This window comes from Geotrypetes seraphini, chromosome 2 (assembly GCF_902459505.1).
Source record: "Geotrypetes seraphini chromosome 2, aGeoSer1.1, whole genome shotgun sequence".
In the NCBI taxonomy this organism is placed as follows: Eukaryota; Metazoa; Chordata; class Amphibia; order Gymnophiona; family Dermophiidae; genus Geotrypetes; species Geotrypetes seraphini.
This window is the reverse complement of record NC_047085.1, coordinates 154,770,133-154,794,645: the sequence shown is the minus strand read 5'-3', so window position 1 is coordinate 154,794,645 and position 24,513 is coordinate 154,770,133. Positions and strand designations below refer to the sequence as shown.

The 24,513-nt window shown below is 45.7% G+C and overlaps 1 protein-coding gene across 5 annotated transcripts in view; it reads right to left on the bottom strand.

Moving 5' to 3' along the window:
- Nucleotides 1-24,513, bottom strand: part of VAPA (VAMP associated protein A) — a 194,759-nt gene that overhangs the window by 95,131 nt on the left and 75,115 nt on the right. For all 5 annotated transcript variants that reach the window (XR_004538374.1, XR_004538375.1, XM_033934078.1 and 2 more), the window contains exon 2: nt 12,625-12,777. Coding sequence is in view for 3 of the 5 variants with exons in the window: in XM_033934078.1 (XP_033789969.1) it covers nt 12,625-12,777 (153 nt within the window). In the remaining 2 variants the exon portion in view is untranslated. The remainder of the gene's footprint in view (nt 1-12,624; nt 12,778-24,513) is intronic.

The window sequence follows — 24,513 nt, the reverse complement described above, 5'->3', positions numbered from 1 at the left end:
CCACGGCGACCCCCTAACCCTACCCCGCACTAAATTACGGGCAGGAGGGATTCAAGGCCCTCCTGCCCTCGACGCAAACCCCCCTCCCCCCCCAACGACCGCCCCCCCCCCAAGAACCTCCGACCGCCCCCCCCAGCCGACCCGCGACCCCCCTGGCGATCCCCACGACCCCCCACCCCCCTTCCCCGTACCTTTGGTAGTTGGGCCAGAAGGGAGCCCAAACCCTCCTGGCCACGGCGACCCCCTAACCCCACCCCGCACTACATTACGGGCAGGAGGGATCCCAGGCCCTCCTGCCCTCGACGCAAACCCCCCTCCCCCCCAACGACCGCCCCCCCCCAAGAACCTCCGACCGCCCCCCAGCCGACCCGCGATCCCCCTGGCGACCCCCACGACCCCCCCCCCCCCTTCCCCGTACCTTTGGTAGTTGGCCGGACAGACGGGAGCCAAACCCGCCTGTCCGGCAGGTAGCCAACGAAGGAATGAGGCCGGATTGGCCCATCCATCCTAAAGCTCCGCCTACTGGTGGGGCCTAAGGCGCGTGGGCCAATCAGAATAGGCCCTGGAGCCTTAGGTCCCACCTGGGGGCGCGGCCTGAGGCACATGGGCCCAACCCGACCATGTGCCTCAGGCCGCGCCCCCAGGTGGGACCTAAGGCTCCAGGGCCTATTCTGATTGGCCCACGCGCCTTAGGCCCCACCAGTAGGCGGAGCTTTAGGATGGATGGGCCAATCCGGCCTCATTCCTTCGTTGGCTGCCTGCCGGACAGGCGGGTTTGGCTCCCGTCTGTCCGGCCAACTACCAAAGGTACGGGGAAGGGGGGTGGGGGGGTCGTGGGGGGTCGCCAGGGGGGTCGCGGGTCGGCTGGGGGGGCGGTCGGAGGTTCTTGGGGGGGGCGGTCGTTGGGGGGGAGGGGGGTTTGCGTCGAGGGCAGGAGGGCCTGGGATCCCTCCTGCCCGTAATGTAGTGCGGGGTGGGGTTAGGGGGTCGCCGTGGCCAGGAGGGTTTGGGCTCCCTTCTGGCCCAACTACCAAAGGTACGGGGAAGGGGGGTGGGGCGGTCGTGGGGGTCGCCAGGGGGGTCGCGGGTCAGCTGGGGGGGCGGTCGGAGGTTCTTGGGGGGGGCGGTCGTTGGGGGGAGGGGGGTTTGCGTCGAGGGCAGGAGGGCCTGGGATCCCTCCTGCCCGTAATGTAGTGCGGGGTGGGGTTAGGGGGTCGCCGTGGCCAGGAGGATTTGGGCTCCCTCCTGGCCCGATATTGTTGGGGAGTCGGCGGTCCTTCGGGGGGAGGGATGTATCGGACGTCGGGGGGGGCATCAGGCTTTCAGGATGGGGACAGACCTTCAAGGGGGGACAGTGCACGGAAGTCAGGGGGGGTGAACGGAGAGTCGGGACAGCGCACGGAAAGTCAGGGCGGGCGAAAGGAGCGTCGGGCAGCATGCGCGGTATACCCGTGAGCGCGGTATACCAAAGTTTTTGTACATATCATCGTGATTTCTGCGCGCTATACCCGTGTGCGCGTTTTATACGGGTGCGCGTTATTTGCGTGAAAATACGGTATGTATTCCTGATGCTGGATAAAGAGATTAGGTTCATACCTTGCTAATATCTTTTCCAGTAGATAGATGTGTCATTCTGGACAAGCGGGTAATATCTCTATGGCCATGAGTCTTTGTGGACGGAATCCACTCCTGACTTTTTCTATAAGCCTAATTCACAGAGAGCTCTACTGCTACCTACAGTTAGTCCCCAAGCAAGCAAGAGCTCTTCTGAAATTAGGTGAAGTAGGGAAGAGGGGAAAGTTCCCCAACAAACAAATCTGTTTGGCTCAAACACAGCAACATACAAACTCGGAACAATCAAACAGCAACAATATGCCAACAGAAGCATCAAGGAGTTCAGGTAGTACCCCTACAGATGCTAGTAATGCCCCCGTCATCATGGCCCAAATGGCTGACTGACGAGCAAGCTAGTCATGGAGAAGGCATTCCTGATGACAGTAGGCAGACGCAGGAAAGAAATGACAGGATGGGGGTCCAGAATAACGCACTTCTACTGGAAAAGATATTAGCAAAGTAAGAACCTGATCTCTTTTTCCAGTGCAATAGGTGTGTCATTCTAGACAAGCGGGACGTACAAATGCAGTCCCCAAAATCTAGGGAGGGATGACTGTGCCAGAACATAGCATTGAGGACCCAAAGGCAGAGTCCTCCCCCTTGCTGCCATATCCACTCTGTAAAACTTAGCAAATGTATGCAAAGTAGACCAAGTTGCCGCCCTAGAAATCTGCACTGGAGAGATTGCCGCTAGCTTCCGTCTACGACAAAGCTACACTTCTGGTCAAATGTGCCTTCAAGGAAACAGAGGACTGTTTCCTGCAACAAAGTATGTTAACGAAATGGTCCTTCATATCCACCTGGAAATGGTGGCCTTCGAAGCTGGTGCACCTCACTTAGCTGGATTACTCAGCACAAAAAGATAGTCAGAGAGCCCAAACTCATTGGTGATCTCCATATATTGAAGAAATACTCTTCTTACATCCAACTTCTTTAAAATCTGGTCCTGTTTCTTGGAACCTGTAGACCGGAACACTGGCAATAAAATCTCCCGATTTAAATGAAACGTCAAAACCACTTTCGGCAGGAGGGAAGGAACAGTATATAAAGAGACTAGTGTCCGAGATCTTAAGGAAGGAAGAGCCTAGAGCTCCAAGAACATATCTCACAGAAGTCACAGCTACGAGAAAAACAGTTTTGAGTGTCATATCTATCAGCATAACCTCCTTCAGCAGCTCAAATGGAACTTTGGAAATACCTCACAGAACCACGTTAAGATCCCACAAAGGTAGCGGGGCCTTGACAGGTGGTCTGATGCAGAAAGCACCCCTCATAAATCTGGCTATGTCTAGAGATGCCAGAGTAGATCTGCAGTCACAAGTCCTAAAACGAGAGAGTGTCCTTCAACTTGAACCCACAGGGAAGCTACAACGAATCCCTTGTCAAGGTCACATGGAAGAAAGTCAACACCACAGAAAACATTTTCCTGGGCGCACCAATGCTCGAAAGTCTGCCATACTTTAGCATATGCAGAGATCATTATCGGCTTCTTAGACTTTATGAGAGTGGTAATGACCACTTCCAAGTACCCATTCCACTCTAATGCTTCATGTTCAAGAACCATACCATAAGAGCAAAGCAATCTGGATCTTCCATTTACACAGGACCCTGAGAAGAGAGGTCCGGATGCATCTGCAACCTGAGACCCGTTCAAAGACATACCAGATCTGTGTACCATAGTTCGCGCGGCCAATCTGTAACTACCAGAATAACCCTTCCCTGATGACCTACAATCCTTTGAGCCTATCATGTTCCACAGAGGAGAGACGTATAAAAGTGCGCTCTGTGGTCAAGGCTGGAGCAGAGTGCCCAGACCTTCATTTTTGAGCTTGTATCTTCAACTGAAGAACCTCTCTGCCTTTTTGTTCTTTGCCATAGCCATGAGGTTGAACTGTAGCCGACCCTAGCAGCAAACAATGGCTTGGAATGCTGTCGCTGACAGCGTCCACTCACCCAGATCCAAAGTCTGTCAGCTAAGGAAGTCTGCTTGGACATTGTCCACTTCCGCTATGTGCACTACTGAGAGCACCTGCAGATGTTCCACCCACGTGAAGACATAGATGGGCACTCTTGGTGCCCCCTCAGACAGTTGACATAGGTCAATGCTGTAGAATTATCCAAAAGGACTCTGACAGCCTGGCATTCCAGTCTTCTGCAGTTTCACCAAAGCCAGCCGAATGGGTCAGAGTTCTAGCTGGTTGATCGACCACTTCCTCTGAGTGGGTGACCAACACCCTTGAATCAATCAATGGATGCAATGAGCTCCCCAGCAAAGGAGACTGGTATCTGTCATTACGACTAGCCAAGATGCTATATGAAGGGGCATGCCCTTGGAAATGAACTGAGGGCAGAGCCACCATTCCATGCTGGCCCAGGCCTCCAGCATCCAAGGTAAAAACATTTGTAACAATTCTGTATGTGGAGGCCAGCGCGTGAGGAACACTTGTTGGAGAGGATGCATGTGGGTCTTTGCCCAAGGAACCACATTTATTGTGGCTGCCATTGAACCTAGGACTTGCAGATAGTCCCACGCTGATACAGCTGGCTAGGTCAGGAAGCACGTTATCTGAGTACAAAGCCTCTGAGTGCCTCTGGAAGACACATGAAGCTTGCAGCGGTGTTGAAAAAGACCCCCAGATACTCCAGGGATTGTGTTCTTTAATTCACAATCCAACCTAGATCCTCCAGAACTCTGATCACCTGATCTATCGAGCACCGACCCTCAGATAATGAGGGGGCCCAGATCAGCCAGTCCAGGTAGAAATGCACCTGCAGCCCCATCTTTTGCAGATGGGCTGCCACCACCACTTTGGTGAATGTGCGGGGAGCCAAATGGCAGGGCCGAGAACTGGAACTGGAAATGCTACAGCCTCTCCTAAAAGTTCATGGCAAATGTCCTTACTAGCAGGCAGGATCAACTCTTCATCAATTGTAAAGGGCTTCTTAGCTTTGGCAATGCGGTCAGCCACTAAGAATGATGCTTTCAGTGCAGACACATTTACTGAAGTGGTGGTCTTAAAAAATTGCTTCTGCTCTTCAAATTTATGTTTTTTTTCTTTTGAAAAACTCCCAAAGTGTTGTCTTTTAATGCAGGGTGCTTAGTCTCCATGTGGCGAAGCAGTTTTGAGGGTTTCATGGCTTCATTGGATAGTCATTCACCACATATTATACAAAGCAGGCATAGAGAATGCGAATCACCTGTTACAATGAACCTATAATTTAAATAGGACTCTTGGTATTTTCTTTTAAAATGCAACTCTTTTTGTTGGTAGTCTCATTATCATTGGGTCTTTCCCCCTTTTGAAAGAAGCTTTTCAGTGATGTTTTTATACTCATTTTTGCCAAAAATATATTTAAAATTGTCACTGCCAAAACTCTGCTCCTGTGCCTTAAAGCACTCCCCCTCACAGCTCCACAAACACCGGTTGCAGCCTTCAAGATGGTAGCTGCAGCTGCTAACTGCTGCCTCTCCTGCTGTCACCACCAACCAGAAACCCCGTCTCCCTGTCTTACCTATCTCTGGGTATCTTCTGCCTCTGCCCCACATGCTGCTGCCTTAGATTTTCCTCCTCAGGCTCCACCAGCACTCCTCCAGCCTGACTGGATACTGATTTGCAGAGTGGGTAAAGGTAGGGTGCCCAATAGTGCCAGTATGCTTGTAGTGCAAATAGTACCATGTTTCCTCGAAAATAAAACACTGTCATTAATTTTGGTCCAAAAAATGCACTAGGGCTTATTTTTGGGAGATGTCTTTTTTTTGTGTACAATGATTTATCTCTCACCCATCCCCTTGTGCAGCATCTTTCTATCCCTCCCTCCCATCCTCCCCCCCTGCAGCAGAACCCCGAAAGCAATTTAATTCTGCTGTGTTAAATCTAATCTAAGCATTGTTCTTGTATGCCACATCTTCCCCCTAAAAAGGAGCTTTAAATGGTTACCAAATAAACAAATTACATATCATCCTTACATTTTACAAATTACATTTCTGAAATAAAAAAAAAGTCTTGAGATGCACCAAAACCATGATGACCCTGCCAACCCATCCCCCTGCGCAGCATCTTTCCATCTCTCCCATGCAGCAGAACCTTGCAAGGCCAGCATACCTCTGTTCCAAACAGTGGTGGCAGCAGCACTGAACAGGCTGCTTTGCAGCCTTCCTCGCAGGGGCCTTCCCTCTGCCGCATCACTGATGATGTCAGTGACAGCATCAAAGAAAGGGTTTTTGGGGGGATAATAAATCAGTTATTTAAGCTGCTTTTTTTACACATATAGTGTCACAAGCATAATTTGTTCCAGAAGCATGCTCATATATCAAAGCGAGTTTCCCCATAGAAAGTGAGGGAAACTCGCTTGATTCATTCCACATCCCCAAAAGGCAACCCCCCCCCACCCCGAGGCCACTTGCGCGCTTCCACCCCACCCCCACGAACCAGCATCGCCCCTCCTCCCAAAACCCTTACCGCGATGGGGCACCGGAACACAGCACCAACCCACAGGACATGCCAGTGCCCAAAGAGCCTGCTTCTGCTTCTGCTGGGCCTTGAGCATCTGCACATGCTCAAGGCCTTCTGGATCCCACTCTCTCTAAGATTCTAATGAGATTCTCAGTTTGCGAGGCAAGATTTGCTAGTGTTTTGCTCATCTTGCAAAACACTTGCAATCCGAGGTTTGACTATATATGTTAACAAGGAACATTGATCTTTCTAAGAAATTATAACCTATGTTAGCAGAGGGTTTTTTTAGGATAAGGCTTGGGAAGTGACGAACCAAATCAAAGAATTAGAAATTGAAATATCCTTTGCTATAGTAATTTTCAAATCCACCATCCTGAATCCAGATCTTAACAAGCAGCTTAAGTGCCTATTGATGTTATAACAAATATAGCTCAACACAATTTCTAACTGAAGAAGGAAAAATTATGTTCTTACCTATTAATTTTTTTTCCTTTAGATGCAGCAGATGAATCCAGAGACTAGTAGGATAGCACACATCTACCAGCAGGTGGAGATATAGAAACTGATTAACAGGTGTCCCTCATGGGTTAACTATTCCTGTTCCTCATTGCTTCATGCCCAAGCATCAGAAACCAGTAATATCACTAGTATGAGCAAAAACTTCTTTCCTATAACAAGTACAAATTTGAACTATACAGAATACAACTACCAACCATAACACCAAAACTCAATCTCAAATACACAGAAAAGGGTGGGGCTATGGATTCATCTGCTGCATCTAAAGGAAAGAAAATTAACAGGTAAGAACAAATTTTTTCCTTCCTTAGCAACGGTAGTAGATGAATCCAAAGACTAGTGGGATGTAGCAAAGCAATCCTCAATCTGGGTGGGAAGCAAACGCTGCCTCCACAATGACCTAAGTGCCAAAACCAGCCTCCGCCCGCGCTGCCACATCCAACCAGTAATGCTTTGAAAAGGTATTCTTGGAAGACCACATAGCTACCCAACAAACCTCCTCCAAGGCAAGCCCCTTAGATCCAGCCCGCAATGTCTCCACTGCTTGGGTCGAATGAGCACAAAGACCCTCCGGGAACTGCTTTCCTGCCAGCAAATAAGAGGAAGAAATCATCTCCCTGACCCATCGAACGATGGAAGCTCTGGATGCCGCTAAACCTCTGTTGCGTCCCGCAAACACCTAAAGTCATTTGTAACCTGCAGATAGTGAAGAAGAATCCTACGGACATCGAGCAAAGGCAAGGAATGAAACCGAGACTGATTTATATGAAACGATGAGACCACCTTAGTAAGAAAGGACGGCACGGTCCGAACTGTCACCCCAGAATCCATAAACCTCAAAAAAAGGATCCCTGCATGACAAAGCCTGCAATTCGGATACCCGCCTAGCCGAAGTCATGGCCACCAGAAAAAACATTTTCAGCATCACATCCTTTAATGTCACCTTAGCCAAAGGCTCGAACGGGGCCTTCTGCAATCCCCCAAGCACCAACTTGACTCCACTCCGGACAAAGCCGTTTAACAGGTAGACAAATGCGCTGAACCCCTTTCAGGAACCTAACCACATCAGGCTGAGACAACAGAGAAGAGCACACCACTTTGCCCCTGTAACAAGCAATGGCCACCACTTGCACTTTAAGGGAATTATATGCCAACTCATTGGCTACCCAATTCTGCAGAAAAGAAAGAATGTGAGACAGAGAAACCTAGAAGGGCAAATTACCCTGAGCACCACACCAAGAATTGAATACTCTCCATTCTCTAGCATAAGACGCAGATGTAGATCTCTTTTTGGCCTTTAAGAGAGTCGAAATAACCTGCTCCAAATATCCCTTACTCCTCAACCGTGACCTTTCAAGAGCCAGGCCCGTAAGACCAAAGTGGGATGGATCTTCCATGTTGATCGGACCCCGAGTGAGTAAATCCGGCGTTACCGGGAACTGTAACTTTTTGCCCATCGAAAGATCCATCAGATCTGCATACCATGGATGGCGCAGCTAATCCAGAGCTACCAGGATCACCTTGCCCTGAAAGCAAGCTACGCAATACAGCACCCAACCAATCATCGGCCGGGAGAAACACTTTTAGAAGACAATGCGGAGGCCATGGAAGAGCCAGCATGTCCACCCTCTCTGACCCCAGATCACGGTGCCTGCTGAAGAACACTGGTAGCTTCACATTGCGTGCCGACGCTGTGAGATCCATTTCTGGAAGACCCCACCTTCATACTACAAGCTCAAACGCCGCTGGGGACAGTTCCCACTCCCCGGGATCTAAGAGATGCCTGCTGAGAAAGTCTGCCTGCATGCTTGCCTTTCCTGCAATGTGGGCTGAATCAGCGCCCCGCATGCCAACTGAGGACTGCAGGTACCCCCCCCCCTCCAGTTGATATAAGCTACCACCGTGACACTGTCCTAAAAGACCCTTGTCAGTCGCTACTGAACCAAGGGCTGAAAGGCTCGGAGTGCCGGCCGGATCGCTCTCAATTGCAGAAGGTTAATCAACCACTGAACCTCCTTCAGAGACCACACCCCCTGTGCTGAGGACTGAAGGCACTGAGCCCACGTGTTTGTGGTAACTACGATCCATTCCGGCGACGCCAGGGGCATACCCTGAACAGATTGGTCTTGCTCAGCCACCACTCCATGCTGAACAATGCCGGAGATGTCCACTGTAGATGACGACCGTAATCCTGAGACACTAGGGACCAGTGCGAGAGAAGCGATTGCTGCAACAGCCTCATGTGAAATTGAGCCCAAGGCACCACCACCATCGAGCCGAGAGCCTGAACATAATTCCATACCCTCTGTCTCGGGGACTGTCGAAGGAGACAAACCTGCGACTGCAACTTATCGCCTCAGTCCATGGGCAGAAACACTTTCCCCACTGCCGTGTCAAACCACACCCCCAGATGTTCCAAGGATTGGGAAGGGATCAAAGCGCTCTTTGGAAAGTTGATGATCCACCCCAAAGTCTGAAAAAGTGAGATCACTCTCTGGGTCACAGTCAAACTCTCTTCTCTGGAAAACACCCGAATCAACCAGTCTACGAAATGCCGCCACTACCACCATCACCTTTGAACACGTTCATGGGGCCGTGGCTAGGCCAAAAGGCATCGCCTGAAACTGATAGTGCTGGCCGAGGACAGCAAAGCGGAGATACCGTTGATGCGGAGGCCAGATGGGAATGTGCAAGTAGACCACCTTGAGATCGAGGGCCATAAGAAACTTCCCCAGCTGAACCACCGCAATGACCAATCTCATTGTTTCCATATGGAAATGTCTGATGTGGAAAAATTGTTTGATTCGTTTGAGATCCAGAACCATTCTGATGGATCCCCCTTTCTTGGGTACAATGAAATACCTCATCTGGCCCCTCTGCTCTAGTGGAACTGACACTACTGCCTCGAAATCTAGAAAAACTTGGAGCGCGCTTCTCCCACTTGACCAACCCCACGCATGGGGAGACCAAGAAAGAATGTGACGGAAGAAGAGAATTCTAATTTATACCACTCTCGAATAATGTCCAAGACTCACAGATCTGATGTCATCACGGCTCACTCCACCAGGAAATAAGACAGCCGCCACCCTATAGACCCAGCGGAGGGAGCCGAGATCCTGTCATTGCGAATTACGAACTGCTGGAGTATGGGCTGGCTGAGAGGCCAGGGGTTGAAAAGATGAAAGTAATTCAGCTGTGGAAACTTAGGCTTGGAAGCAAAGGAGGAACCATAAGCAGGAGAGAAATTTGGCTTCCCTAGTCTATATCATTTGGCATCCTGGAAAGGGGCTCACGAAGGTAAGGCTGTCACGGATCCGTAAGGTTTATCTTCCGGTAACCTCCAAGTTTTAGAATCCCCAAAATCTTTCACCAATTTTTCAAAATCCTCACCAAACTATAGTCTACTCTTAAAAGGCAGGCGCACGAGGCGCAGTTTGGAAGCCGCATCCACCGCCAAATGGCATAGCCACAAGGACCTGCGAGCCACCACCAAAAGCGACATCTACTTCACCAAAGCATGAATCACATCATATAAGGAATCCGCCAAATATGCTAAACCTGTTTCAACATCAGGAAGTTCAGAAGAGAGAGACACCCTGGACTCCATCATCCCATCCGCCATCTATTGGACCCATTGCAGACACATGCGACTGTGAAAAAAATAATAAACCACACGAGCTGTGGCGATGAGAAGGCACGGAACAAACTAATTCTCACCCAGAGCGTCGAAACAAGGGCTTCTCTGCTCCGCACAAAACTTAGAACTGAGGAGACAAGCGCCCTACGTCGGGCAGGAGGGCGCATGCGCGGTCACGAATTTTCCAAAAGTTTTTCAAGCAAGTCTGCTTGCGAGACTATCCACATCGGTGCTCCATGGTTGATGTCACCCATATAGTGAGAATATGCTGCCTGCTTGTCCTGGGATAAGAAGAGAGTTCCTCTCTATGGAATAGACGCAGCGCAGTAGGGAATCCTCCATCTCCAAATCCTCAACCAAATCCTCCTTCAGGGACTCCTGAATAGGAAAGGAAAGGCTGGAGTTAGAATGAGGGTCCACCCCCACCCCATCTGAGAGTATCACCCTACGCCTCTTAGCTGCCTGTGAATCCACTTGAGGTTGACTGCCAACTGCTGGAGCATTAGAAGGTCCCCCACCACTAGCCCCTTGCTGTGCAGGCTGAGAGCCTTACAACAGAAAGGCCTTTTACAACAGGACAACGAATTCAGGGGAAAACTGCATGATCTGCCCTCCTATCTGCACTGCCGACACACCGCTCACCACAGGCCCCGCCCCTGCTAACGCGGCAAGTCCGATGACATCATCCAGGCTTCCCTCTATCTCTGCCGCAATCGATGGAGAATGGGGCCACACGTCTTTTGCGTGGGAAATGCCTGTGTCCTCTGTTGCCATATTGATTTCCTCCCCTGCAACGCCTTCATAGCCTGCCGAACAGAGACCCAATGGTGTTCTGAGCTTCCCACAGTGCAAACACCTTTTAACTGCCTCTGCCACCATAAATAGCCATCCAGACCCAAACGGCCTGACGCGAATGGCAAAGAAAAGTACAGTGGTACCTCGGTTTACGAGTGCACCAGTTTGCGAGTGTTTTGCAAGACGAGCAAAAAATTTGCAAAATCGGTGCCTCGGAAACCGAGCATGGCTCAATTTACGAGCACCCCCCCCCCCCCCCCCCACAATCCAGCACCCCTCCCTGTGATCCGGCACCCCCCCCTGCCTCGAACCGGCACCCCCCACCACCACGATCCGACCCCCCCCCCCGACACGATTGGGCACCTCCCCGCCACGATCTGACGACCCCCAGCCACGATTAGGCACCCCCCGCCACGATCCGACCCCCCCGCCACGATTGGGCACCCCCCCGCCACGATCCAACCCCCCCCCAATTGGGCATCCCCCCGCCGCTTCTTACCCTCATCTGGGCACTCTTGAAAATCAATCTTCTCCTCTGCTGGGCCTTGAACATCTGAGCATGCTCAAGGCCTGCGAGTTCTGAACGTGAACGTGAACTCACAGGCCTTGAGCATGCTCAGATGCTCAAGGCCCAGCAGAGGAGAAGGCCGATTTTCAAGAGTGCCCAGATGAGGGTAAGAAGCGGCGGGGGGGTGCCCAATTGTATTGGGGGGGATGTCGGATCGTGGCGGGGGGCGGGGGCGGATCGTGGCGGGGAGGTGCCCAATCGTGTCAGGGGGGGGTCGGATCGTGGCGGGGGGTGCCTGATCGCGGGGGGGGGGGGGGAACGCATCAAAGCGAGTTTCCATTATTTCCTATGGGGAAACTCGCTTTGATAAACGAGCATTTTGGATTACGAGCATGCTCCTTGAACGGATTATGCTCATAATCCAAGGTACCACTGTACTTCACTACAAAACACTCAACTCTAGTTAGACCCGAATAAAATCAACACTCTGCTTACCCAACAGTAGAAAGCTGAGGCAGAAGTGGTAGCTGCAGTCTGTATACACAAAGTATATCACTGCTACACACAAGTCAATCTCTGGTCCTTTTTTTTTTTTTACATGGGAAAGAAAAATCAGAGACTCTACACCACCTCACTTCCACTGAGGGGAGGATGGGGCAGGGACCTAGGGGGACCCAGGTGTAACACCCAGCCAAACACCCCTTGCTCACTGAAAAGCACTTTAAACAAAGAGCCAAAACAGGGCAAACACAGGAAAAAAAATCCATACATGAATTATAAATATGAAAAGATTGCATCTGAAAAATGTAATCAGACTGAAAGAAAATTTGACAGGGCTTAGAGGAGTATCTTCAATGTATATAAATGATTGCCACATGGCAAGCTTGGCAGTGTGATGGTATTTTACAAGCAGAAAATTTTTTAATTTTTATTTCAACTTCCCACCCCCTTCTTGCTTGGGGTTACATTTATTACTTATATTTTTGTTATATCATTGAATATGCATTTTTCTGTTATATTGTTTTCAAAATTTGTAATACAGAGATTGAAATAAAACAAACAAAAAGCTAGACTCTCTGCTGCAGAAGCATCCATTTTACCTGACACTGTTATGGTGGCCCCAGGATCTAAAATTCCACCGTTTGGTCGAACACAGTATCGACGAGGTGCTGTAGTCTTTACTTTGAAACATACTTTCTTCTCTGATGGATTTCGAAGTATAAGATTTGTAACAACTACATCTGTGAAAGGACCTGCCATTAAACAGACAAAATTATCAAACTTTAAAATATTACTATCTGGATGAAAATCTTAAGTTATACTTCTGAAACAATATTCTCCAACTAGTGTGCCGTGCCATCAGACCTAATCATGTGTTATCAGTGGAAAATCGCTGCAGAGGATAATCAAGTTTTAGTTTTGGCACCGAAATTGGCACAAAATCTGAGTTTAGGTTTTGGCCAAAAATGCCAGCACATTTTTAGCTGAAATTCCCTGCACCCACTTCCATGCTATGCCAATGCCGCAAACCCATGGCCAGACAAAACTCTCATCCTCCCAGACCGACCACCAGTTCTGCCCTTCTTGGGCCTATCTTCTAAAAGACCTGGTGGTCTAACATAACATACCATCGTGCTTCTTAACCACGTAACTATAAGTTCTATGAAGTTTACAAAAGATTATAAACTAGAGACAATTTAAGAATGACAGAAAGAAATTATTTAACTAGCAGCATAGACAAATTGATAACCTAGCAGCAATAACAAAGTGAGAAGAGGCGGAGAGAAAATTATAAACTAAAGTCAATTTAAGAACGACAGAAAGAAATTATTTAACCAAGTATTTTGAAAAAAGATAAGTGGCTTCTTCAGAGCAGGAGTGATCTTGAGTCACTCCTGCTCCCACTTAGCTCACAGTAATAACGGCAGCTTCAAATTTCTGCAGGAGGTAGCGGCCACCATTTGGGATTTGGAACCAGCTTGAACAGAAAAGCCAATTCCCAAATGGCGGCTGCTACCTCCCACACAGGGCTCCTTTTACTAAGCTGCGGTAGCATTTTGTTGGGGTTTTTTATCCATGAAAATTTATTAATTTTTTCAAAAGTTGAACAACAAGAAAAAGAAATTAAAATATACAGAGGCATAATGCATTTATAATAATAGTCAACAATTCAGAAAGAAAATTTCAGTAAAAGGTATGAGTTTGAGCATATTCATATATTAAAGTTTGCAGATATTTAGATAAAGGGGACCAACAGGTAGTCGTATATCTAAGCTGGCCTCTACGTTTGGATAATGCTATTTCAAATTTATGTTGTTGTAAGCCTAAATTCCACCAATGCTGAACATGGAGTGAACTTGAGGATTTCCAACTGGAAAGAATCAATTTCTGTGCAATGATCAATAATATATCAAAAAGTTTCTTATTTGAGTCTATTAAACTAATGTGTGGAGATTGCGATTTAAACATTACTATAGAGAATGATAACTTGCAATCTAGGTGAAATATCTTCTTCATTATAGTCCATACATCTAACCAGAATTATTGTACAAACGAGCAATCAAATAGCATATGAATTATGGAGCCTCAATATGATGATTAGTAAAGGTTCAAAAGTCTGAATTGTATTCAGTAGATTTATGAAGAATTCCGCAGAGTCATTGCATATACATTTATCAAAAGAAGTTGAATGTTATGTAGATCAACTTGTACTATTATCCATCTACCATTAGGATCAATAGCTTGGTTAATGATCTTAGTTTGTATCGATGTTGAAAATAATATGGATACACCACCTCTTATATCCATAGAGGGGGAGCCAATCGCCGAGGTGATCCAGATGTTTTATTGTAGCATTATTATATCAGGTGATTTTTGTTTCAAATGGATTAAAACTTTTCTTTTGCTAGGATTATTCAATCCATGAGACAACAGTGACTGGAGATTGTTTAACCGATGTCATATATCTGATGTATTAATATAGTAGGAAATATCAGGAAAGAAGAGTTATCAAATAGATTGTGGTATAGAGAGAGAAATGCAATGTGCCCAAAAAGAAAGAACTAAAAAGAAAAAAACCTCTGTAGCACAAATCAAATCAGAACAGAAGGCATCAAGGACTAAAAACAGTCCAACCAAGAAAAACAAGAAAAATGATTGGTGCCATTAACCAGAAAAACAGAGGTGCACAAGTCTCTTCTCTCAACAAAGAACATTATTAGAAAGAGCAAGTAAGCATAATTTGACATAGGAAAAAAAACCTCTTAAACATTCACTCTAGTTATGTAATCTAAAATGAGCATTGTAATCAAACTAGATTCACAGTAATAAACATATTATGTATGAATGAAGTAACGAAATGAAATCATTCTGCAATAGGACCTACTAAGAATAGGGTAAGAAAGAAAAAAAAAACCTCAAAATAAATAACCAGTTCAATCTGGTATTGTTGCAAAAGATATACAAAGCATATGTTAGCTAATTTTAAAAGGTATATTTAAGACCTACTGGCAACAAAGATTTAAGAAAAGGTAATAATTGTCAAAAAAAATTTTTACTATGAGGTTACCAATTAACATTTTAACAGCATTTTAAGAGACCTATAATCCAGTAGCTAGCCAGATACTGCAATGCTGTCTCGATAAGGCTGGTATATGTACCATAAAATAAGTCACATAGAGTTCTGTTAAAGAAAGAAAGAAAAAAAACAAAAAATTTTTATCACTCTGTGAGCGAGCCTACAATTAAACATATAGTAAGTAGTAAGAAGTCAGGTTAAAGAGCTTATCTGATGCTCTATAGTAGTCATTCGTTGTTTTTTATAATTGTTTTATTGTATTTTTGTTTTGTTTTTTTAATTTTGTGTTAGCTTGAAGTACTATTTAGTAATCAGTCAATGCGCAGAGTCTCACACCTGGAACAATGCAAAGTATGTAGGCACAGTTAGGATCAAAATCTGTAGTAAAGTCACAAATATGGAAATATAGATCCGAGTCCAGCAATGTCATGTTTGTCAAAGTAAACCAAGAAAAGTCTATTATATCCAAAGGTTGAGTCTAAATAATGATAACAGTTAGTCAAGGAAGTAATAGAGTAAAAGGTCTGCCTGAGCCCAGGTTTCAATTATCTCAGTTAGAGCAGCGGTCACAGGACAGCATGATAGCAGAAATCTCTCAGGAAGATGACATTACCCTGCGATTGAACATTGTCCAGAAATGATTGGAGTTGTTCTGGAGAGTCAAAATGCCTTATCGCATTATTAATGGTCACAACCATCCTGGCTGGATATTGCAATCCGTATCTCGCCCCCATAGATTTCAGTCTCGCTCTCAGGTCTAAGAATGATTTTCTTTTCCGTGCGGTTGTCTCAGGTCGGGAACAATAAGAAATTTTTTGTCTGCAAATTTCAGATCTTTTACAGTTTTGGCAGCAGTTAAGATTTGTAGGGTTTGAGGGTATTGCAATAATTTTGCCACGATTGGTCTGTCTTATAAATCCAGCTTTCAAGGAAGATGGCGTTCTGTGAGCACGCTCAAATTGCAATGGAAGATCTGTTGTTATATTTAGTAGTTTTGGCAGGGAGTCAGTAAGAAATTTATTTAAATCCGGACCTTCAACATTTTCCATTAGACCAATTATTCTAATATTGTTCCGACGATTGCGGTTACAAAGATCTTCAAGTTCTTGGTCTAACTTTTTTAAATGCTGTTGTGCTTGTTCCTCAAATTGCGCGAAAGAGAGCACCGCCATGTCTGCTCAATTCTTTAGTGATTCAACACGTGTTATATAGGCTGCAAATGAAGCAGTGAGTGAATTTATTTCACTTTTCATTTCATAGGTAATATCATATTGTTCAGTTATTATTCCCTCTCTATACCTTTTTCCACACTTCCAAAGTCCATATATTTTCTTTTATATTTCTATATTTTAGTTCTAATTCTAAAAATTTTAATTTAATTTAGTTTATCCACTATATTATTGTTGGGATGTACATTTTGCTTTAAAAAGAGTGTGGCCTTAGAGAGATCAATGTATTCTTGTTGGGATGTTTCAAATCTTGTTTTTATCTCTGTCTTTATTTCTACATCTTTACTATTCATTAATTGTTTTTCCCAGGTACTTTAGCTAGATTGTGAGCCTTCGGGACAGTAAGGGAATTTCTAAGTACCTATCTTTACTTATCTTATTTTTATTGTATCCTTAATGTATATTTTCTGTAAACCGCTTCGAACCTAACGGTATAGCGGTATATAAGAAATAAAATTAAATTAAATAAATTAAATTAAATTATTAAGTCCTTTAAAGCACGGAGCTCATCTAGAACTGCATCAAAAGAATCATGTGCAGACTTATTAGTCGATGGCTTCTCTGGAGAAGGAGGATCGTGTTTAGATCTTTTAGACCCAGTAGATTGTGTCGATTGAGTCTCAGATTTAGCAGATTTGTTCGTTGATATATTAGTTATTGATAGAGTCAGAGTAGCTAGCAAAGGATAAAAGTTTAAAATTTGCTCCGTGTCAATGATTTAGAAAAATCAGGCGAGGAGGAGTTTATGCGGCCATCTTGCTCTCCGGCTCAACAGCGCCCCTGCGGTAGCATTTTTAATGTGCACTGAAGATTAGCGCACACTAACCCCCGCGCTACATGGAAAATTCTAACACCAGCTCTATGGAGGTGTTGGTGTCTAGCGCGTGCGGCATTGTAGCACGTGCTAAAACCACTAGCGCAGCTTAGTAAAAGGAGCCCACAGTCTCAAGAGGCTGCTACAGGAGTTCATGGCCACCATTTTCACTACACAGTGGGCGGGAGCAGGAGCACCTCAAGATCACTGCTGCACTGAGGCGGCTACTAAACCTCCAAGACTTTTAAGGCAGGACCTCCAAGGCCCAATTACAGAAGAATTGGTTGGCGGCAAAGGAGGATGAGGTTTTCTATTGAGGGGTCTGGTCTATAAGGAAAGCAGAAGGCTTGCAAGACCTGATAGATGGAGGCTACAAAAATTAATTCCTCTCTTTGTAAAGAGCCATGACCAACAGCATTAAAAAGAGCAGTGGTGCATCCTTTGGTAATTAACTAACTTGAAGAGAATGAAGTGGGGATAGAACTGTACACATCAACCAGGGATATACAAGTAGACAAATATTTATTAAAAGTCAATACAACAGTCTTTAGATCAGGGGTGCCCAAAAGGTTGATTGCGATCGATCAGTAGACCGCAAAGGCAATGCAAGTTAATCGCGGAGCCCATCTCGGGCTCCATGATAGACTCGAGTTACCTTTGCGTTGTCCCTTTCACCGATGCCACAACATGCCAGCAGCGACTACAGAAGCGCAGTGCACGCCAGCCTTCCCCCCCAAAAAAACATCAATTCTGACATTGAAGAGGAAGTTCCGGGCCAGCCAATCGCTGCCTGGCTGGCCCGGAACTTCCTCTCTGACGTCAGAATCAACGTCGGGGGGTACAGTTGCTGGCCTGTTGCAGCGTCGGGAAACAGGAAGAACTCGGCAGCAACAGCGGCATCAGCGGTGGCTTGGGGGCCTGTTCTGAGATGTAGCGGTGGCTTGGGAGCCTGTTTCCAGAGACTGCCCCAGCAGTGACTTGGAGAGACAGGAAGGCAGAACAGGGAGGCAGAAAGACAGAGAGTCAGAACAGGGAGACAGAAAGAAAGAAAGAAAGAAAGGGGGGGTAGGGAGACAGAAAGAAAGACCGACAGTTAGAAACAAAAAAAAAAAGGGGGGCAGGGAGACAGAAAGAAAGGGGGAGGGGGCAAGGAGAGAGGAAGAAAAAGTTGGCGGAGGGGATGGAGTGTGTCAGGTGACAGGGGGCAGGTAGGGAGAGAAGAAGAAAAAGTTGGACTCATGGAAGGACAGAGATGTTGGTTGGGGAATGAAATGAGGTCTGGAGGAGATGAAGCATGCAGGAGGCAGAAAGAAGGGAAGAAATATTGGATGCACAGTCAAAAGAAAGTGCAACCAGAGACTCATGAAATCACCAGACAGCAAAGGTAGGAAAAATGATTTTACAGTATTTTCAATTTAATGATCAGAATGTGTCCATTTTGAGAATTTATATCTGCTGTCTATATTTTTCACTATGGGCCCCTTTTACTAAAACGCAGTAGCGGATTATAGTACAGGAAGCCTATGAGCGTCGAGAGCAGCGTGGGGCATTCAGCGCAGCTCCCTGTGCTTAAAACCGCTATCGTTGTTTAGTAAAAAGGGAGGGGGTATATTTGTCTATTTTTGTATAGTTGTTACTGAGGTGACATTGCATATTTTAAAGTCATCTGCCTTGACCTCTTTGAAAAAACCTCCAAATATAAATGATAATTAACATTTTCTCTGCTTTGTGTTGTTTAGATCATTTTGACTTGGTCCTTTTAAAAGTAGCTCGCAAGCCAAAAAAGTGTGGGCACCCCTGCTTTAGATCAAATATTGAATGCAGATAAGACACGGTCCATATTTCAGCTTTAAAAGTCTGCCTCAGGGGTACAAACACATCTGCCCAGTAGACAGCAGTCATATATTGTCGGTGATTAGGTTTAAAAACAACTTATCCAATTCTCAGGTGCAGTAACACAATGGTAGAAACCCTATTACAATTGAACATTAGTGCAACTCTGTAAGAGTGTGTCTGGGTACACTTCTCCCTCCTTATTCACAGTTTCGGCACCCGCAATTTCAACTATTCGTGTTTTTTTGCGCCAGGACCCAACCCCCTAGGGGAATCGACCTTACCTGGTGGTCTAGCGGTGATGCGGGGCAGGAGCGATCTTCCTACACTCCTGCCCCTTGAAGCCGTCATCGAAAATGGCTGCTGTGAGTGTATTTGATTTCACGGCAGCCATTTTTGATGATGGCTCTGCACGGGGCAGGCAGGAGTGTAGGAAGATCGCTTCTGCCCCGCATCACCGCTAGACCATCAGGTAAGGTCTGGAAAGCAGGAGGGAGGCGGGGGTGGGTCAGAGTCGTCCCAAAATTATTCACAAATTTTCAATATTCGCGGGCCAGCTCTGCCCCTAACAACCGCGAATACAGAGGGAGGAGTGTAGTAATTAACTACCTTGGCCAGGACAAGCTTGAAAAGTAACAGCCAGTATATAAATATGCCATTTCCAGCAAATTTATAGAATCATCTAGCTAGGAGAGAGAAATTCTAAATCTATGTCGATCTGGATTCAGACCCAGTTATGGAACAGAAAGTATCATATCCCTGCTAGATCTTTACAAGAACAGAGACAGAGTATTAGCACTGCTGGATTTTTCAGCAGCTTTTACAGACCATGGTATCATTCTAAAATGCCTGAAAAATTAAAAAAAAGAGTAGCACAGAATTTGCAAATAGATAGTGGAGATCCAGTGGACATAATTTACTTGGACTTCCAAAAAGCGTTTGACAAGGATCCGCACGCAAAGCTTATGAGTAAACTACTAAGTCATGGAATAGGAGGAGAAGTGCACGGATGGATTGGAAATTGGCTAGAGAACAGAACGCAGAGGGTAACCATAAATGGGAAATTCTCGGACTGGGAAAAGGTGACCAGCGGCGTGCCCCAGGGCTCGGTTCTTGGGCCCATCTTGTTCAATATTTTTATAAATGACCTGGAACAGGAAACATCATGCAATATAATCAAGTTTGCAGATGATACAAAACTATGTTGGGTGGTTGGCTCTCAAAGGGACTGTGAGGATCTTCAGAAGGATCTAAATCAGCTGGAAACGTGGGCGATAAAGTGGCAGATGAATTTTAACATAGACAAATGCAAGGTGATGCATCTGGAAAAGAAAAACAAAGAACATGATTACAAGATGTCGGGGGTGACATTAGCCAAATGCGAACAAGAAAGGGATTTGGGGGTGCTGATAGACAGAACCCTAAAGCCATCGGCTCAATGTGCTGCGGCGGCGAAGAAACCAAATAGGATGTTAGGCATGATTAAGAAGGGGATCACGAGTAGGTCGGAAGATGTTATAATGCCACTTTACAGAACAATGGTCAGACCACACTTAGAATACTGTGTCCAACACTGGTCTCCATACCTTAAGAAGGATAAAATTCTGTTGGAGAGGGTGCAGAGGCGAGCCACGAAACTAGTCAAAGGCATGGAGAATTTAAGCTTCAAGGAACGCCTCGGAAAACTGGGACTGTTCACCCTCGAAAAGAGAAGACTGCGTGGGGATCTGATAGACTTTTAAAATATAAAAAGGATTTGACCAAATTGACCAGGAAGCAGCATTACTGACATTTTCAGATGTGACACGGACAAGAGGTCATAGCCTGAAACTGAACGGCAGCAGGTTCAGGACAAATGTCAGGAAGTTCTGTTTCACACAACGAGTGGTGGGCGCTTGGAATGCTCTCCCGGAGGAGGTGGTGGCAGAGAATACTGTTCTGGGTTTCAAACGCAAGTTGGATGCACACCTTCTTGCAAATCATATTGAGGGATACAGGAAATCCGGATCTCCAACAAGGAGCACCTAAATGGGCCTCCGTGTGTGCGGATCACCGGACTAGATGGACCTTGGTCTAATCCGGTGAAGGCATTTCTTATGTTATGTCTGGTTCGGATCTTATCTATCAGAAAAGTAATAGTCCATGACTGGCTGTATCATTGCTACTGTGGATGCTGACCTCGAGATTCCACAAACATAAGAAAGGGATTGGGATTTGTATACCATCTTTTTGTAGTTTTACAACCACATTCAAAGCAGTTTACCTATACTTCAAGCATTTTTCCTAAGAACAGTTAATGGTCTATCTATCCCACTACCCTGTTTCCAACAGTGAATCCAAGTCACAAGTACCTGGCAAAGACCCAAATAGTAGCAACATTCCATGCTACCAACCCCAGGTCAAGCAGTGGTTTCCCCCATGTCTGTCTCAATAGTATACTATGGACTTTCCTCCAGGAACCTGTCCAAACTTCTATTTGTAAACCAGTATGTTAAAGCACAGCTATTTACTGTTAACAGGTGTTATCCGGGGACAGCAGGTAGATATTCTCACATGTGGGTGACATCATCTGCAGAGCCCTGTACGGACAGTGAAAAAGTGTAGCGTCACTAAGCTTCAAAGAAGCTTCCCGAGCGTCTGCACTGCTCATGTGAGTGCCTTCCCGCCCAACCTCAGCTCACGATACCTCAGTTCCATAAGAAAGCTACGAAGCCAACCAGGGGAGCTGGGAGGGTATGTGAGAATATCTACCTGCTGTCCCCAAATAACACCTTCTATACAACTGTGCTTTATCTTAGGACAAGCAGGCAGCATATTCTCACATGTGGGACTCCCTAGCATAACTGAAAATGGGATGGAGGGAGAGTTGGTCTTCAAGAAGCAAATAAGTTTTGAAATACTTCTTGGCCAAATCTACTTTCTTGTCTGGAAAATGTTTCCAGACAATAATGAGATATGAAGTAGAGAATGACACGGGGACAAATTTTTCCCTGTCCCTGTGAGTTCTTTTCCTGTCCCTACCCCATTCCTGCAAGCTCTGGCGTCATCTGCACAAGCCTCAAACACTTTAAAATCATAAGTGTTCGAGGCTTGTGCGGTTAAGGTAGAGCTTACAGGAATGAAGCAGGGCCAAGGACAGCGACAACATGTGTAGGGACGTAACGGGGAAATTGAGTTCCTGCGGAGACAGGGACAAATTTGTCCCCATGTCATTCTCTAATGTGAAGGTACGAAATGAGGACCAAGTAGCTGCTTTGCATATATCAGCAATGAGTAGATTTGAGAAAAGCAAATGAGATTGCCATGGCTCGGGCTTTGTGTACTGTTACACGACCCTCTAGCGGCAACCCAGCCTGAGTATAGCAAAAAGAAATGGAGGCCACTAATCAAGCTGAAGTGGTATGTTTGGTTACAGGAACTTCCACAGTCTGTTAGGATCAAAAGAAATAAACAGTTGAGAAGTCCTGTGTGGTTACATGCATTGTAATTAGTATGCCAAGGAACGTTTACAGTCCAGAGTATGAAGAGCTGTTTCTCCAGGATGGAAATGAGGCTTCAGGAAAAACATAGGAAGTACAATGGCTTAAGATGAAATTCTGTGACCACTTTCAGAAGGAATTTCAGATGAGTCCAAAGAACAAGTTTATCTTGGTGAAAAACTATATATGGAAGGTCAGAAACTAATGCTTGGAGTTCACTAATACAAATCAGGAAGACTACTTTCCAAGTAAGATGCTTGAGAGTAGTAGATGCAAGAGGTTTGAATGGATGTTTCATGAGACTGGTAAGAACTACATTCAAGTCTCAAACAACCGAAGGTGGTTTTAGTAGAGGTTTTGAGTTGAATAGTCCGTTCATAAATCTTGGAAATGAGAGGCTGTGTAGGTTAACTATCAAGGAGAGGATGAAAAGCACTGATAGCACTGACTGAAGAGGTTTTGAGGCCAGAGTCTGAGAAATATAAAAGGTAGTCCAGTATTGCAGACACCAAGGAGATTACAGGATCTAGATGGAGAGCACACCATGAAGCAAATCACGTCCATTTCAAATGATAACACTGCCGAGTAGAAGGTTTCCTAGAGGCAGCTAAGATCACTTGAATGGAGCCGATAGATTGTTGTTTTTTACACTGAAGTTGAAAGGAACCAAGCTGTGAGATGTAACAACTGCAGATTAAGATGTAGAAAGGTCAGAGTTAGTAGAGACGGGAAGATCTATAGTGGAATGAAATCCTTGGTCGACAGTTGAAATAGAAGGGAAAACCAAGGTTGTCTGGGCAACCTTGGAGCTATGTGGATCATGGTGGCTGGTTCCCTCACAATGTCTTGAGAATCAGAGGAATTGGTGGAAAAGCATAGACGAACTTGTGTGACCAATCCAGAAGAAACACATCTGCTTCCAGATGATGTGGGGAGAACTGTCTGGAGCAAAAGTGTGGTAACTTGTGATTGGTGGGAGATGCAAATAGGTCTATTTGTGGTGTCTCCCAGAGGGAAAAAATTTGATGTAGGATTTTGGAACCAAGAGTCCACTTATGTGGTTGAAGAAACCTGCTGAGCTTTTCTGCTAAGCATTCTTTTTGCCCTGAATACAGACAGCCTTGAGAAAAATGTTTTATGGGACTACTCAGTTCCATATGCGGATAGCTTCCAGACAAAAGGGAAGAGACCCTGTGTCTCCCTGTTTGTTGATGAAGTACCTAGCTACTTGATTGTCCATTCTGACAAATAGGATTTGGCTGAGAAGATGATCCTGGAAAGTTTTGTGTGAACTGCGGATAGCTCAGAGTTCTAGCAGATTAATATGAAAGGACAGTTCCTGAAGGGACCAGGTCCCTTGAGTCCAGAATCTGTCGAGTTGCGCTCTCCACGCATACATGGAGGCATCCGTTGTTAGCAATTGATGATATGGAGGTACTTGGAAGAGTAACTCCCTAGATAGATGTGCTGATTGTAACCACCATTGCAGGGAGCAACCGAGATGTGATGAGACTTCAATTGGACAAGAAAGTGGATCCGTTGCTTGAGACCACTGGGATGCTAGAGTTCATTGGACAAGTTTGAGATGAAGCCAAGCAAAAGGCACCACGTGAACTGTAGATGCCATGTGACCTAGAAGTCGCATTATCTGTCTTGCTGAAATCTTCTGAAGAATGGATGCCCGAGTGCATGGTTGAAGTAGCGTGATTTGTCTCTGTTGAGGCAGGAACACTCGCAGATGAGGTGTGTCGATTACTGCTCCTATGAATTCTAGTATTGAGTAGGATGAAGATGTGACTTTGGATAATTGATTTCAAATCTGAGAAGCTTAAGAAGGGTGACTATAGCCTTTAGAGCCACTTGAACTCCTTGTGGTGAAGAATCCTTGATGAGCCAATCATCCAGGTAAGGAAAAACTTGAAAACCTTAAGCAAAGAGAACTGCTGCTACCACCATGAGGCAATTGGTGAATACTCTGGGAGAGAAGGTCAGGCTGAATGGTAGCACTCTATATTGAAAATGAAGATGACCCACGTGAAAATCTAAGAAATTTTCTG